At 43.9% G+C, this 15,236-nt stretch overlaps 1 protein-coding gene across 1 annotated transcript; it reads left to right on the forward strand.

Moving 5' to 3' along the window:
- Positions 1 to 286: 286 nt before the first annotated feature.
- Positions 287 to 10,235, forward strand: OPTC (opticin). Its single transcript, XM_035123892.2, has 6 exons — positions 287 to 514; positions 1,968 to 2,121; positions 5,422 to 5,580; positions 7,778 to 7,980; positions 9,368 to 9,463; positions 10,065 to 10,235. The coding sequence occupies exons 1-6, from the start codon at positions 299 to 301 to the stop codon at positions 10,233 to 10,235; spliced, it is 999 nt and encodes a 332-aa protein (XP_034979783.2). The 5' UTR covers positions 287 to 298.
- The last annotated feature ends 5,001 nt before the right edge of the window (positions 10,236 to 15,236 follow it).

A 15,236-nucleotide genomic window follows, 5' to 3' on the forward strand; every position in this document is an offset into this window, starting at 1 on the left:
TCAAAAGCCAGCTCCTTTCTTTCCTCTACACGGTACTGAGAGCAGGTTCTAGACCATGCTCTGATGTCAGGTTTTGAAAGGTTCTGCCCATCACCATCCTACTGGAGTCTCTTACAACATACTCAGTGAGGCAAGATCATTTTCATTTTATGGATGCAAAATTAATGCCCAGGTAGACCAACATGCCAAAGGGCATGGCAAAGAGTCTGTGTCGGAACAAGGAATGGTACTCGCTTCGTGCTGGCTTTCTTACGGTGCTCCTGCTTTTGTTGCTCCCCACCTGACACTTAGGCACAGAATGCAGACTGTAGCCTTGGTGGGCATAATATCCGCCCTGGCTCTGGCTCTGGCTGTTCCACTGAAGGAAGATGGAAAGAAGAGGGAGAAGCACAGATCTGCCACTTACGACAGCCTGGATTTAGGCAACTATGACCTCAACCTGGACAACTATGGAGAGGTCATCGATCTTAGTAACTATGAAGAGAACTACGATTACGGGGACCTGGCATCAAAGGTACTATAGAATTGCCACTGAAATGTGAGATCTGTTATTCAGCAGATTGTTTGTCCTGCTCAGAATCGCAGCTTTAAGTGCCTCCCAATAATTTAGCTGTCCCCAATATTCATACTCTGCCTTTCTAACAACCCACTAACTCTTGCCAGATGGTTGTGCATATAGTGTATGCATGCAAACTGGTCTATTCCACTTGCAAAATTTGGATTACCCTTGGGCCAAATCACAATTCTGGGTGTGCAGTGTGTCCACACTTATATGTAGACATCGTCACCCTGTGCAGAGGCATCAGCTTCTCAGGTTTTACCACCTTACCCCAGGAGCTCAACTGTTGGCAGCAATTTCAATTAGCTGTGCACATCTCTTCCACTGTCTACCCAGTCAGAAATGGTTTCCTTCTCCCACACTTACATTGTAAGGTGCAATACATTATACTCTCTATAAACCCTTCACCAACGCTATTGTCGGGGCAGCTCATAGGCAGCCATAAATATGCTAAAGGAGACTGAAGTATTAAAGAGCAACTTCATGCCACTGCAATAGGAGTGGGGAGATCCAGATCAGGACCATAGTGTGCTGGGAGGGGGACCTTCTCCTCCCCTGCCATGGCTCCAACAAAAATGACACCAAAGGGAGATTCCCTCCAATTGCAGACAAGAGGGGGATTCGGAGACTGCAGGAGAGGAGGGTTAAGATCTCAAATTCTCCACATGCCACTGTTCTGTTCTGTTCTGGATCTGTCCCCCTCTCCCCCTCTCATAACCACCTACATTTACTAGTTAGAGCAACATTTTAATGTAACTTATGATTTAGCCCTCAAAACCAAACTAAATGAGATGCTGTTTCTGCAATTAATTGAATGATTCAATTTTTTCATATAAAAAGGTACTCAATCCAGATTGAGGCCCCCGTATATGCAGGTAGGAGGTTTTAACCCTTTGTCCACCAGTGCAACCTTAGTCTGGATCCCCCCCCCAAAAAAACAACAACAACTGCTATTTGCATTGGAAGAAAAATGTCCAGTCATACAAACGAGAGCTTTTCTTCCCAATGCAAGTAGCAGACACAAATCTTGGTCAGAACTGCAGCAGGTGGCAAATCATTAAAGCCTCCCTCTCTGCCTACCCAATGCTACCAGGGTCCTGATCCAGATCAAGACCCCTGCATCCATACATAAAGAAATGTATTGCGACAATCAACTGGCCTCTAATATGGTGAACTGCAATATCCACAAGAAGGGATACATTTCCTTTCAGTTGCTGGGAACATTAGTTTATGTAACATTACCCCAGCAAGGGACACCTGAAGTGTTTGTGTGCAGAAGAAAAACAACAGTATGTATGAAGACCAACCTGGAAATGTCTGCCCTACATATGACTTGGTTTCCCCCTCTGTAAAATGGACTCTGAGCATCATAACTAATGCAATCACAAGGCCCTTGCTTTACTTTCAGATTGAGGTTGGCACCCTGCCTCCTCCTACCAAGAGCTTGGCGGGGCCTCTGAGCACAACAACTGGGGCAACTGAAATTCTACAAAAGAGCCCACCAACATCCACAGCTGCCAGGCCTCAGGGACCAGGCCTGTTTGGGTCCATAACAGATCAGGGTAAGTAAAACACCGGGACTCAAAACCATTAGTCTTTCTGCATGAAACAAAAACTAAGGATAAGGGTGGCATATGCTGCGCAGGAAATTTCAGTGTGAAGCAGCTGGTGAAATATTGCCCCAGTTGTACTGCTGGGGTCTCTTGAGGAATGTGAAGCAGCTGTGTGTTTCTTCATATCCATACAGGATGGGTTCCTCACAGGGTCAGATTTAGATGAAGATAGGCCATTTGTGAGGCCCCTCACAACTAGAAGAAAATGGAAGAGTGTTACAGTATAAACAAAACTGGGTGAAGCCAAGGATGATGACGGGTATTTAAAATTCTGCAATTCACAATTTCTCCTTTATTATTATTGTTAAATACCATGGTGATTTTTTTAAAAATGCATAAAATTAACACTGAAAAACTTTTGCAATAACTGAACTTTGTAAACCTTTTGAGGCCTGGGCAGGCCAGGTCTTCCTGTTATTTACCTGCTGGGATTGACAAGGCATCTGACCCTCACCTGAATCTCATAGCTCTCCTGACGAGTGCTTTGGTCTGCCCACCAGATACCAGGCACTCTACTATTCAAATTAGGCCCCAGTGTTTTTGTTGCAATCCCCTTCTCAATTAAGTAATCAATTATAATCTAGAATTTAAATTCTCAAAACTTTCTTATTTGTTAATTTGAGCAAGTAAACTATTGCTCTCACTTCATTACACACAGTATTTCTACCTGCAACACACTTGAGCAAATGTGCTCCTCTTCCTTTCACATATATTTTGTTGCCATTTGCAACTGTAGCTGCCTCTGATTAGTTATCATTTAACTCTTGGGGGAAATAATTAGCATCACACGTCATGTGCATGGAAGTTGCCGAACCAATTAACCAGCTAGAAGGATTACTGTTAATAGCACCAGTTCTATTATAACTTGATATAGCTGGATAGTTCTGATGAACTGCAAAAGCATTTTTAGTTTGCTTTCTGTTGCCTGGAACTTTTCTTTATTAGTGCCACTTTGTTTTGTACGATTCCTTGCAAATGAAGGAAAACAACTTTTCTGCTTGTATATGTTGATAATATAATTTTGGTTACTGAGGACAAACAAGATTGTACAAAAACAAGATTGGGGGCAGGCCTGGCCAGGACATAGACGTCCTGACTGTGACAAAGGTGACCTATGTGCTTGCTTGCTTGCTTGCCTAACAGCTGTTGGGAACTTCAAGGTCCCTGCTCTCCCTTCTTATGCTCTTTGTATTGGACCTGGAGACTCCAATAGAGAGCATTCCATGTCAAGAAGGAGGGCAAGTGGGCACCCTATCAAATGACAGGGCATGAGAGGTCTGGAGGAGGCACACAAATGGACATAAGAATGGATCTTTTCTGTGGTGGCTCCCCGTTTGTGAAATGGTCTCCCCAATGAGGCTCACCTGGTGCCTTCATTACATAACTGTGGGTACTAGGAGAAAACTTTTCTCTATAACCAAATCTTTGGCTGATTAATATTCTATAAGCATCCTTCTTCCACCATAAAACAAAAAAATTCTCTTCAAGTAAAGCCTGCTGTTGTTTTTTTTTTTTTTAAGGGAATGGTGCTGCTAGTGTTGTATTTATCTCAGCTGCCAGCTTTTATATCTTGCCTGGTTTATTTTTGTATTCCTTTGTTGTCCTTATGTTGTTTTTTTCAAACTGCATGCCAGTTTTGAGTATTTTAATTGATGGGAAAAGCAGCTCCCGTTCCTTTTGATAAACAAACACACACTGTTGAACATTTAAAAGAGGCACCTGATTTTTTTTCACCTCATCCCCTCTCTGCCCTATGCTCATCCATCTAACAGATGGAAAGAAAGCAAAATTTGCTCTGCTTGTACATTCAAAAAGCAAGTAAGCTTGGGCTCCTTGTTTGAGACAGGAGAGAAGCTTGATAAAGGAGCAGCTCAGAAACAAACAAAAACGCCAGCAAAGCACCAACACTTTAATGAGCAGTGACGCAGCAACAATCGGACAGAGTAGCAATTAGATTAGTGACAATTAAAATCCTGTAGCGAGGGATAAATATCTTTATTCATTTTCTGCCACTCTGAACTGGGACAAATTAAGTAGTAGGCTGAACAAAATTGTTGGCTTTCTGCTTTGAACTCCTCCACTAATAGATCTGGAGTCTGTTTAGTCCTCTGAATAGAAGGCTTTTTTTATTTTAAATACTCAAGCAGTTTTAATTGGTGCCTGGAATCTTGTCACTTTGACTCTGCAATGGGCTGTTGGCTCCAGACGTAGCAGCAGCAATGATTTCTCAGTGCAAAAATAACTCCCATTTCCTTTCAGTTGGGTTTCTCTGAATATGAAAGGCCAAACAAAATTCCTGGGGTAACACCATAAGGTTAATAAGGCAATGTGTGCACCCTTTGTATTGGACTTGGCCTAGGCTGATTCATTGCTAAGCAGCTATTTGGACTAGCGGTTTGTGATTTGTCTCTTTAATTGGAATTGACTCATTTGTTCCTCTTTTTTGCCTTTTAAAAGAATTTAGCACTGACACCCCACATTTTCCATATCAGGACATCACAAAAACTCAGCCTGCTGTTTGGTCGTCCTCTCATCTGATAGCAAAATGAGAATGGCAATTCCTTCTATCCCATGAAGGAACACAGTAAAATGCAACATCATTTCAATTAAAAAAGTAATACCAGAAACAATGCATAATGGGAAAGTATGGTGTATAAATAGAAACATGGAAAATGCATTTTTAAAAAGTAATACCAAGATGTGAGCACTTAAAGAATGGATGTGTCCATTAGCTCTAATCCTCTAAAAATTAAATGTTTGTCTTATTCCTTAAAGCAGCGATAGGGAAGTTGTGACCTTCCAGATGTTGTTGAACTCCATCTCCCTCTGAGCCCTTGCCATTATGGCCAATGGTTAGGAATGGTGGAAACTGTAGCTCAACACTAGCAGCCCAAATGGGAAGGCAGAGCTCCAGAGCCAGCCTCTTGGCAACGGTGTTGTTCAGCTTACCTGGGCAGTGCTGGGGTGAGGCAGGGTGGCCAGGATGTGGATACCCCAGCTGGAGCACCCAATTTCCTCTGCTGGTGTGTTTGTGCAGCCACGATCACACCACCACGCTGGCCCATCCCAGTGTAATCCAGGTTACGCTGTAGCATTGCTGGTCTTAGGAGAGCAGCTCTGTGGCTTTGTCCAACCACATATATCATTACTGGGTTCAGCAACAATTTCTCCATCTCTGTGTAGGCCCATTCCTAAACTCTTTCACTGCATCAGGCCCACATTAACTAGCACTCTCTACCCTGTCTCTAGGTCTTCCCACCTGTTTGGTCTGTGTGTGCATCAGCACCTCTGTGTACTGTGATGACTCTGATCTAGAACACATCCCACCTCTACCCTTGGAGACCACATATTTCTATGCCCGCTTCAACCACATCAGCAAGATTCAGGCCAGTGACTTTACCGGACTTGGTATGCTATGCTCCTTGGGGCTTCTGGTTACAGTTCTCACACTTGCAAGCTGCTTCACCCCATCTAGGCAGCCTTGTCTGTTACAAGCAAGGTCACCTGTGCAACTCTCTGCTCTTCCTCTCTACTCTCCTGAGGGTGAAATGGGAAATGTGTTTGCCATACGTTTGTCTCGGAAGTGGATATCTGAATACCAGAGTCTGTTTTCACACTGGCTCTTATTTCATAATGCAGACTGAAAGAAGATTGGGTCCTTGCCAGATTGCAAGCCAAGAATCCGACCCAATCAGGCCCTGTTTTCATGACCACAGGGTGCATGGAAGCAGCAGTGGGAAAGGAATTTGGTTTGGGGCACGTCACCACAAATTCTGCAATGTGGTGAAAGACCCATAGAGCTGGCACAGCATAAGCTAGATTCCTACAGGCTTTCCCTGTGGCTATCAAATGCTAAATGGATGTGTGAACAGGCTGAAAGTGTGCTGGAAAATGTGAATGGGATGAATCTGGGCAAAATCTGGGTTGCAATGAGCATGACATAATTGCTGCACTACTTGGAACGATATCCACCTTTATTATGTGCTATCACAATGCAGTGATAACCGTGAGTTGAGTCTGGGTGTGTGATGAAGCAATCACACAAAGCCAGTTTCACTGTTCATTTGGACATAACCTGGTTACATTCATCCCATCCTGGTGGAATTTGGGTAAACTCACCCTTTGATCCCCAAGTCCATTAACAACTGTGCAACTATTTTGCGTTCCGACCATGCGTAAAACAAATAAAGATCTGGAGCACCAAACTATTCTCTCTTGCACAGCCTGATGTTAATTTGACTCCTGTCATATATGATCTTTAGTGCACAAATTATGTGTATATGCAAAAGAAAACCTCAGGACTTTTGCTTGTTCTGCAGCCAGGGGTCAGCATATGTAAGGCACAAAGGCTTCCTCGTGTTTGTGGTTGCACAGCATTAGCCCCAAATAACTGTGGCCCAATATATATATATTTTCCTTAACAAATAAATATGCCAGGATCTGGAGATGGAAAAGACTGACCAATTTCTGCCAGGCACATACATTTGAGACCTTGTAATGCACTATTTTCAGCCAGTGGAAAGCCTAAAGAGGAATGTGGTTTTCACCTTTGAAGGTTTTGAGCCAATACCAACAGAAAAGGCTGGCATTTTGCTAGCATCTCACACTGCTTAATACCAGGGGGAACTGGTGGAAGAGAACTTGTTCACTTCACAAAGCCTGTCAGCTTTGTGCAGTTCCTGGGCTGTGCGTTGAAAGCAAGTTGTTTTGTGAGACATCAGTGTCAGAACAGCTATGTTCATTTTGATTCTTTAAAAGAAGAAGAAGAAGAGGTCTTATTCAATTCTGGTACAATAGAACTTCCTCTTCTCCTCCTGCCTTTTCCAGCCCCTTGTCTATCCCCCCAAATCAGCTTAGGAGAAATAGAGCAGGTTTGTGGGGAGGAGAAGAAAAGAAGACCTCATTGCACCAGTGGAAACTTGTTGGCACAGCACTGGATACAATCCTGTTACAATACCAGAGGGCTCAATATTTCAGTCCACCCCCATCAAAGACCTACAGAAAGACAAATACAACCAAACATGTGAAAAAGAGGAAATGATCCTATTTTGGGCTGAATCTGTGTTACACTTCTGCACCAAAGAGATCCCAGATTCTAGTTGCAGCTCCCAAATGTTGAGAGAGGAGTGTATCCTGCACATTTGCTTTTATCTTACATTTTGTGCATGCATTGAAGCAGTCTTTCAGTGGCATGTTTCTTTAGCTGTTTTTCTTTTCTTCAAATGGCATACTGTATATGTACTCCAGTGCTGGTGTTCACAATAATATTGTAATTAACAGTACCAAACCGCTGGTGGCATCTGTGAAATTGACAGTTTCCCCCTAACCTTGTCAGTTCACCAGAGATCAGTGCAACAAGTGAGTTTGTGAGGGGAGGGAGGTGGGCTGAACAGGTGGGTTGAACAGGCAGGTGATGCAGAAATGGGCTTGCACAGGGGCTATCATCAATCACCAATGCGGAAGGGCATCCCAGTCTACTCTCACTCTCTTGGAAGGGATGTGTGGTCTCATTTAAAAAAGGAAACACTATGGTAATGATGCACATTAACTGATTTCCAAGTGATCACCTGTGATTTGGCTCTCAAAACTCTCTTTTTTTTCACAGCAAAATTGAAACGAATTGACCTCACGAGCAACTTTATTTCCTGGGTGGATGAAGACGCTTTCAGGATGCTGCCTTCCTTGCAAGAGCTTGTCCTCCCTGAAAACAAATTGACTTCCCTGCCAGAGTTGCCCAGTTCCATTGTGCAGCTGGACGCCCGCTTTAATGCAATCCAGAGTGCAGGCATTCAACCAGAAGCCTTCAAGGTGAGCATCTCTCAAATGCTGCAAGGCCTAGATTAAGACCCCTTCCACTATTTGCTGTTCCTTTTTGGCTTGTTCTCATTCCGTATTGGTAAGAGAAGGTTGTTCCAGGTGGATGTTTTGCATCATTTCACAAGTGTTTTGGGGTGGGGAGTGGGGACAGACAACATGAGTGAAGCATTCACATGATCTAGAGTACAAAGTGATTGTCTTAACGGACCTGAGCTACAGAGGCTGATCAACCTCATTGATTGCAGCTGCTTGCCATGTCACTGAGTCACTACAGCCCTACCTGGGATTTGGGCGAATCGTCACCAGGTTTGAGCCCTCTCCTTGTGGTTTCTTGATTTGCTTTAGAACAGGAGTAAGCAACATGGGGTCGTCCAGATGTCGTCCCAACTCCCATCAGCCCCAGTCAGCATTGCTGATTATTGGGGGTGATGTCTATCAATATCTGGAGGGCATCACTTTGGCTGCTCCTGCTTTAGACATTCACCATTGGTGATGAACTCAGCAGTGGAATTCAGGAAGGTCTGGGGATAGGGGCTCCCTTATTATTATCTTGAGGTCTCTGCATTTAACCTTTTGTCTATGTTTTATGGAAACAAACCAAAAACCACAATATAAAGCTGTAGAAAATCAATGTTCATTTGTACTACATCCTATGTAACCCACGTTTAGCAGGCTCCAGAGCACCCAAGACTTTTTGCCATCTGTTTGTTGAGCTTGTCTCTTTGCCTTCTTACCTTTAAGCACCCAGGCCGTCATTTCGATTCCAACCTGTATGGATTCATAAAATTTTATTCATAATTTTATTCATAAAAGTTTATTCATAAAAATCAGCATTGTTTCTTTTCTGCTGCATTTCATTCCCAGCATTTCGATGTCTGTCTGCTATGTTTTTTTCATAAGTTCTGTTATAATTATTGTCACTATTATTGATTTCACACCTGCACTTGCTGATTGAGGCAGAGGTGGGGCAGTGGTTAAATCCTATTAGATTGGCTGGGTGCTTAGAGGTTTGCCAGAGAAAGCAGGATTGGAACACACACACCATCAGTTGAGCACAGCTCCTGAACAGGTAGATATGCAAACTGTAGCAATATCTACTCCAATGGCTGCTTAGGATGGAATTCTCTGACATCCTTATGAGGAACCACAATTTGATGTAATATGTTGGGTCCCGCCTATCATCTGGGGAGGCCCAGCTTCTGGTTGGGTTAGATTTTTACCCCTGCACAAACCCTTAGCTGCTTTGTCCTGAATTTCAATCTGCTAGGGCCTAGCCAAGCTGACTTCTTTTGAAAACTCACATTTCCATTGTAAATCCTGGGACACCTCACTTGAACATGCAAGGAGGCAAAGGGCTGACGGTCCCTTCTTCTTTCAGGATCTGAAGAAGCTGGAGTTCCTTCATCTGTCTGATAACAATCTGGACTACATCCCCATGCCACTGCCTGAGAGACTGAGGTCTTTGCATCTACAGGTGAGGGAGTGTCACTGAACATTTTTAATGAGAGAGAGAGAGAGAGAGAGAGAGAGAGAGAGAGAGAGGGAGAGAGGACACCAACAGCCAAACCACAAGCCTCTGAGAGACTCCGTCATTTGCCATTCATTTCCTTTCAGATTACTTTTAAAAAGCAAGGAGCAGTTATAATGTGGGCTCATGCATTATCTTTGCCATTATTTCTCTAATTGCATGTGATCTGTACCTACTGATATTCTTTCCCTGTCTTGCAATTGCGATTGAACCCTAACGGGGTCTCTTTCCAATCTCCATGACCAACGCCATGCTCTACAAGAGACCTGGACGCATTCAATCAGGCCCTAAGTGTTTTGAAGTCCAGGTTGTAGTCCACCCTGGCCTATACTGGTGAAGGCCCTTTCCAGTTCGCTATCATGCCCCCCCCCCAAGCTATCATGATTGGTCTGCTTTGCCCATGGAGTCTCAGAATTCAGAACAAGGGAAAACTCTAATAACTTTGAGCCTCTTCTTGAACTATGAGTCTTGGTGATTCCCCACCCCCCTACTCTCCTCCAGCAGCCCCACCTGGTGATCATCTTCCCTTCTCAATTTCCTTCCGTAGAACAACAACATCCAGACTATGCAGGTAGACACGTTCTGCGACAGCAGGGACTACAGCCACATCCGCAGGGCTCTGGAGGACATCCGCTTGGACGGCAACCCCATCAACCTGAGCCTCTTCGCCAGTGCTTATTTCTGCCTGCCTCGCCTGCCCACAGGCCGCTTCTACTGAATGGAGCAGCAACCATTCACCTCCGCTGGCACCGTAAGCCTAAGGGGAACAAATTTCAAGAGAAAGTGACCCTGGTATTAATTTCACTGCCAGGCAGATAGAGATACTGCTGGACTGCTCCCTAGGACTGTCTCCTCTTTCTCCCTTTTTCAACCTTAGTCCTTCTCATTTACTTGAGTATATCTGGTGCTGGGCTACATAAGCACCATTAATCCTTGATCTGCCAGTGCTGGGAAGAAGAATCAATGACTCTAGTGCTATTTTAAAAAAATTAAGCATTCACTCAGTACATCTTCTTCTCCTTCTCCTTTAATCCTAATGTGCAACTGTCAAGATACTTGCTAGAAAAGATTGACAGATCAATTGAGGTTCCTTTTCTGAGACTCCACCTTGCAATTTCCTTCCATGAAGCAATGGCTCTGTGCAGCTTTTTGACTTGGCATCCTATTCTAAAGCATCTTCTTCAAGATTCGCAACTGGTCCAGTCCTGGTTGCTCTGTAGCTGAACTTCCATTTTTGATTCCCCACCACCCCCAGCAAACTCCCCCAGCCTGACACCACCACCTGCTGCTATTGTAGTTTGGGGACTTTTTGCACGTTTGCAGATGCCCCCTCTGGGTCCTGACCTTTTGACCCTCTTTATTCTGGCAGAGTATCCGGTGCATATTAATTGTGCTGCACAATAACATAGCCTTCTGTGCAAATCAGGGCCTCTCGTGGATGATGCAGCTGGTGTGCTTCCATGCCCACATGCAGGCTTGGACCAACGCACAGGACAATTCATCTAAGGCTCAGATATTATAGAATCAGGACAATGTGTGATATCTTTGCTGGTCCCAGGCACGCCATCCTTCCCTTCTGGATTTGGGCCTGAAGGACCAAGGAAAAGGGGGGATGCATGAAGGGTAAATTGTAAGAAGCACAGTTTGTAACATTGCACCACATCGTGGTTGATGGAGGGGGCCAGCTGTTAAGGTGTCGACCTTGACTTCTAATTTCCTGGTTTTGTTGAGTTTGAGTCATATTTTTTTAATCCTTTAATTTTCCTGGTTTTTGAAAAGCAAATGTATTAAAATATTAGGGTCTGTTAAACACGAAAGTAGCTTTTTTGCAGCAATGATTTTTTTTAATGTAATTGTTAGTTCTTGTTGTATGGCTGAAAAGGGTGTGTGTGGCTGTGGGAGCAGGAGGAGCTTTGTGGTTACATGAGGTATGTGGTAGTAGAGCATGTATTGTATGGTTGTGTTGCGTTGCATGGTTGCAGGGCTGTGTGGCTGAGGGCTGTGTGTGTGATTGCTGCGGGAGGATGATTGCAAGAGATGTGATTGCGGGTTGTGTGGAATTGTGTCTTATCAGAAGATTGCATGGTTGCAGTGGTGGGTCATTGATTAGTCAGTTGCAAAGTGTGTGTGCTTGTGTGATGTGGGTGAGTTTGTGTGGTGCTCGCAACAGTTTCTCAAGTTTCCAAAAGTGCCCTGGGCCCCCAAAACATTGGTGCCTCCTTATCACTATTATATTCCAAAACTAAAGAAATACTTATTGCACATGGGATCCATTAGGTGGCTCCCTCTTCAAACACTGTAAAGGTAAAGGTAAAGGGACCCCTGACCATTAGGTCCAGTCGTGACCGACTCTGGGGTTGTGCGCTCATCTCGCATTATTGGCCGAGGGAGCCGGCGTATAGCTTCCAGGTCATGTGGGCAGCATGACAAAGCCACTTCTGGCGAACCAGAGTAGCACACGGAAACGCCGTTTACCTTCCCGCTGTAGTGGTCCCTATTTATCTACTTGCATTTTGACGTGCTTTCGAATTGCTAGGTTGGCAGGAGCTGGGACCGAGCAACGGGAGCTCACCCCATCACAGGGATTCGAACCGCTGACCTTCTGATCAGCAAGCCCTAGGGCTCTGTGGTCTAACCCACAGCGCCACCTGGGTCCCCTCAAACACTGTAATCCTGGCAAAATTCATGCTTCAAAATTCAATTTGTACAAACACCATCTTATTTCTCCAGTAGTTGCTGCCATAGATTTTAATGTGGGAGGAAAATATTAGTAGCTTTTGAACCACTGTTGCATGCATGAACACATACTCAATCTGGATCAGGACCACAATGAGCCTAAAAGGTTAAAGCTGCCTCTAAGCCATCTCCAGCTTTAAAAAACAAACAATAACATGCAATTCGGCCCTAAATGTGTGATAATGGAGCAGGTCGTAATTGCTTCGTGATGAGAAGAAAACACTTGGCATGTGCTCAGATGCACTGTGTGGCTGTGGCAGGCTACAGTGGAGGGAGAGTTAAGATCTGGTCCTATTGTGGTCAGGCAAAGTGACCAGGTCCATTGGCTCCTCTTCTCCCTGAACTGTTTCTATTCCAGCTGGATTATTGCAGGACTTCAAGAATGGGTGCCTGAGTCTGCTTCTTTTCTGCCTCCTTTTACCCATTTTTGTTCTGTCTTGTAGACTGAAAGCTTCTTCGCTTGTTTTTAATTATGTTATCAACGTTGCTATGGGAGGTTTTAATATGTTCTGGAGTCTTCTAATTAATGGTATACGTGTGCAATCGTTTGATTAAAAATAAAATACGAACTAAAGTGAAAATTAATTTTCTAAATACTTCTGATTGATTTCTGTTAACCTAATGAAAGTTAAAGGTTAAATATCCAGGGGGGTGGTAGCCATGTCCATGCAAAGCGGGGGGGGGCATTGTGTACACTTGCCCCGGACCTCAGAAGGCTAAGCTGGGGGGGGGCACCAGAGACTGGCTGATTTTTTGTTTGAGTTTATAATTTTATTCTAACAAGTTCTCAGACAAGTTCTGCATGGGGTTGGTTTTAGCACTAAGTAAATGGTCCCATCAGTGCAAGGATTTCTGCTTGGCCAATAGAACTCCCCCCCTTCCCCCTGTAAATTTGTTTTTGCGGTTCCTAGGAACAAATTTGGGGCAGTAGGGCACACACAGGTGGAGGCAATCCTTGTGCTGATGGGACAGTTGAGGTGAGATCCCAAGATAATAAGTAGGTAGGCTAAGTCCTCTCTTTAAAATAAAAAGGTAGTCCAATCCCTCAATTTCAAGCCTGCATTGCAAAGTTTGCATTGCTATGAAACAGAATAAAAGTGGAAGCTCCAAGACAATTTGAATGGTTTAGGTCAGAGGATCTGAGATATAGCATCCTGCCCCAGAAGCTACATTAAAATCCAGCCTGATAGATCTGTGGAGAAGTCATCTATTTCTTTACAATTACTGTATGTAATAGAAGAATAAATTCAAAGATCACATTTGCCCATATGTTTGTGTGTTTTTTTGTAAATTCCTCCTTAAGATCTTCTTCTTAAAGTTGAATAAATACATGGAAAGTCTGTTTCAGATAGACAGAAGCCTGAAGAAACATCAAGAAACATTTGATTCAGCACCAACCTTCTGCTAAATTCAATTAGATGTAAATGATGTGGAGGAGAATATACCATAGTCCCTTTGCTTAAGCGCACAGTCCCTAGGAAGCAAAAGAAGGAAGGGGAGGGGAGGACATTTCACCCTGTTTTTTCTTCTTCTCCTGCAGTGATTCTGCACAACCAAAATCACACACTTCTCTGCCCCAAAAGCCCACAAGATCTGTTGGGTTTCTGTGCAATTCTCACGCACAAAACACTGTTTAGTGTCCACAGCAGAGTGATAAGTAAGAAGTCCACATGGCTGTGTCATAGGTCAGCAGCGATTGTCTAAACGATCCATTTTATGTGAAGCAGCCAAACCTCATTAGTGAAATCTTCATTTAACAGTCCCATCGTTTGGGCTGGGGAGGAGAGGGAGGTTAAGGATGTTGTAGGAGGGGAGAGAGATAGAAACATTAAGGGGGGGATTTAGAAGAACTGGCATGGATTCTGTTACTGGCATGGATTTACAGGGCAAGGGGTATGAGATCTTGCCTTAAATCCTCAACTCCTCACTTTAAATTTCTTTCTACTCTCCCCTAGAAAAAAAAGCAATAGAAAGCAGCAAATTCCCCAAGATTTTTTGTTTAATCTCCAGTGAAATAATTTTAAACACACATTTCAGCACCATTCTTTGGACAGCAACAGCCACCACTGTTATTATTGTTAAAAAAAGCTTTATGGGGTTCCCCCACACCCTGCAATATTTTGGGCCTGCAAAGGGATGGAAAGTACTGCTCGTGCAATGCAAGGCAGAACTGAATCAATATGCACTTTTCTTCCTTGAGCCACTAGGTGGGGCAACAGAATGTTGTCAAAATACCCACCTCTGTAAACTGCTTTCTTAATCTCTGCTGTTAAGGGTTTTTTATCTCCCTTCTGCTGCTGTTTTAATATTTAAACTGATTATCAAAATCAATGGGAATTGTGCGCTCCTGCCCTTCAGTTAACAGCATCGTCTATATCCTACTGGCTGGTTGCTGGGAAACACACAGTTTGAATGGAACTTGTGCTAAAGGAAAAATAAAGAGGGCAGACAGGGGCCCCCTCCAAAGAAACCTAAAGCAAAATTGGCAGGAAGAAGCATTTCTGAAACCGTGGGGTTTCTCTCTTATTGGGAAAACCATTTCTGTTGGGTGTTGGGGCAACTGGGTATTATGACCGAGGAGGCCTCCAGACTGTCACTCTCTTGTGGGAGGGATTCACCAATTAAAGTGAATTGATAGTTTCTGTCATCCTAGTGTAATATATCACTTTTTTAAAAAATGGACTTTTTAGGGTTGGGAAAGTGACAGGGAAATACATTGAACAGTGCAGGATGAACAAATGATGAACCAGATGATACACCCCACAATTTGTCCCCTATTCCTAATAGCGATCCAATGGCCTTCAAAGTTTGCCCTTTCTAGAGGGGGAGCAGCAAGGCAGCAGGAGGTTGGCATGGTGCAAATATGCTGGACACCTGTGCAGAGCCTGTACATACAAGGAAGTACTTTTGTGCTGGATTTTCTCTGCAGACAACCACACAACTCCATTCCTGCAGTTGTTGCAGGGATGGAGAAACTTTGGCT

This window comes from Zootoca vivipara, chromosome 7 (genome assembly GCF_963506605.1).
Source record: "Zootoca vivipara chromosome 7, rZooViv1.1, whole genome shotgun sequence".
NCBI lineage: Eukaryota > Metazoa > Chordata > Lepidosauria > Squamata > Lacertidae > Zootoca > Zootoca vivipara.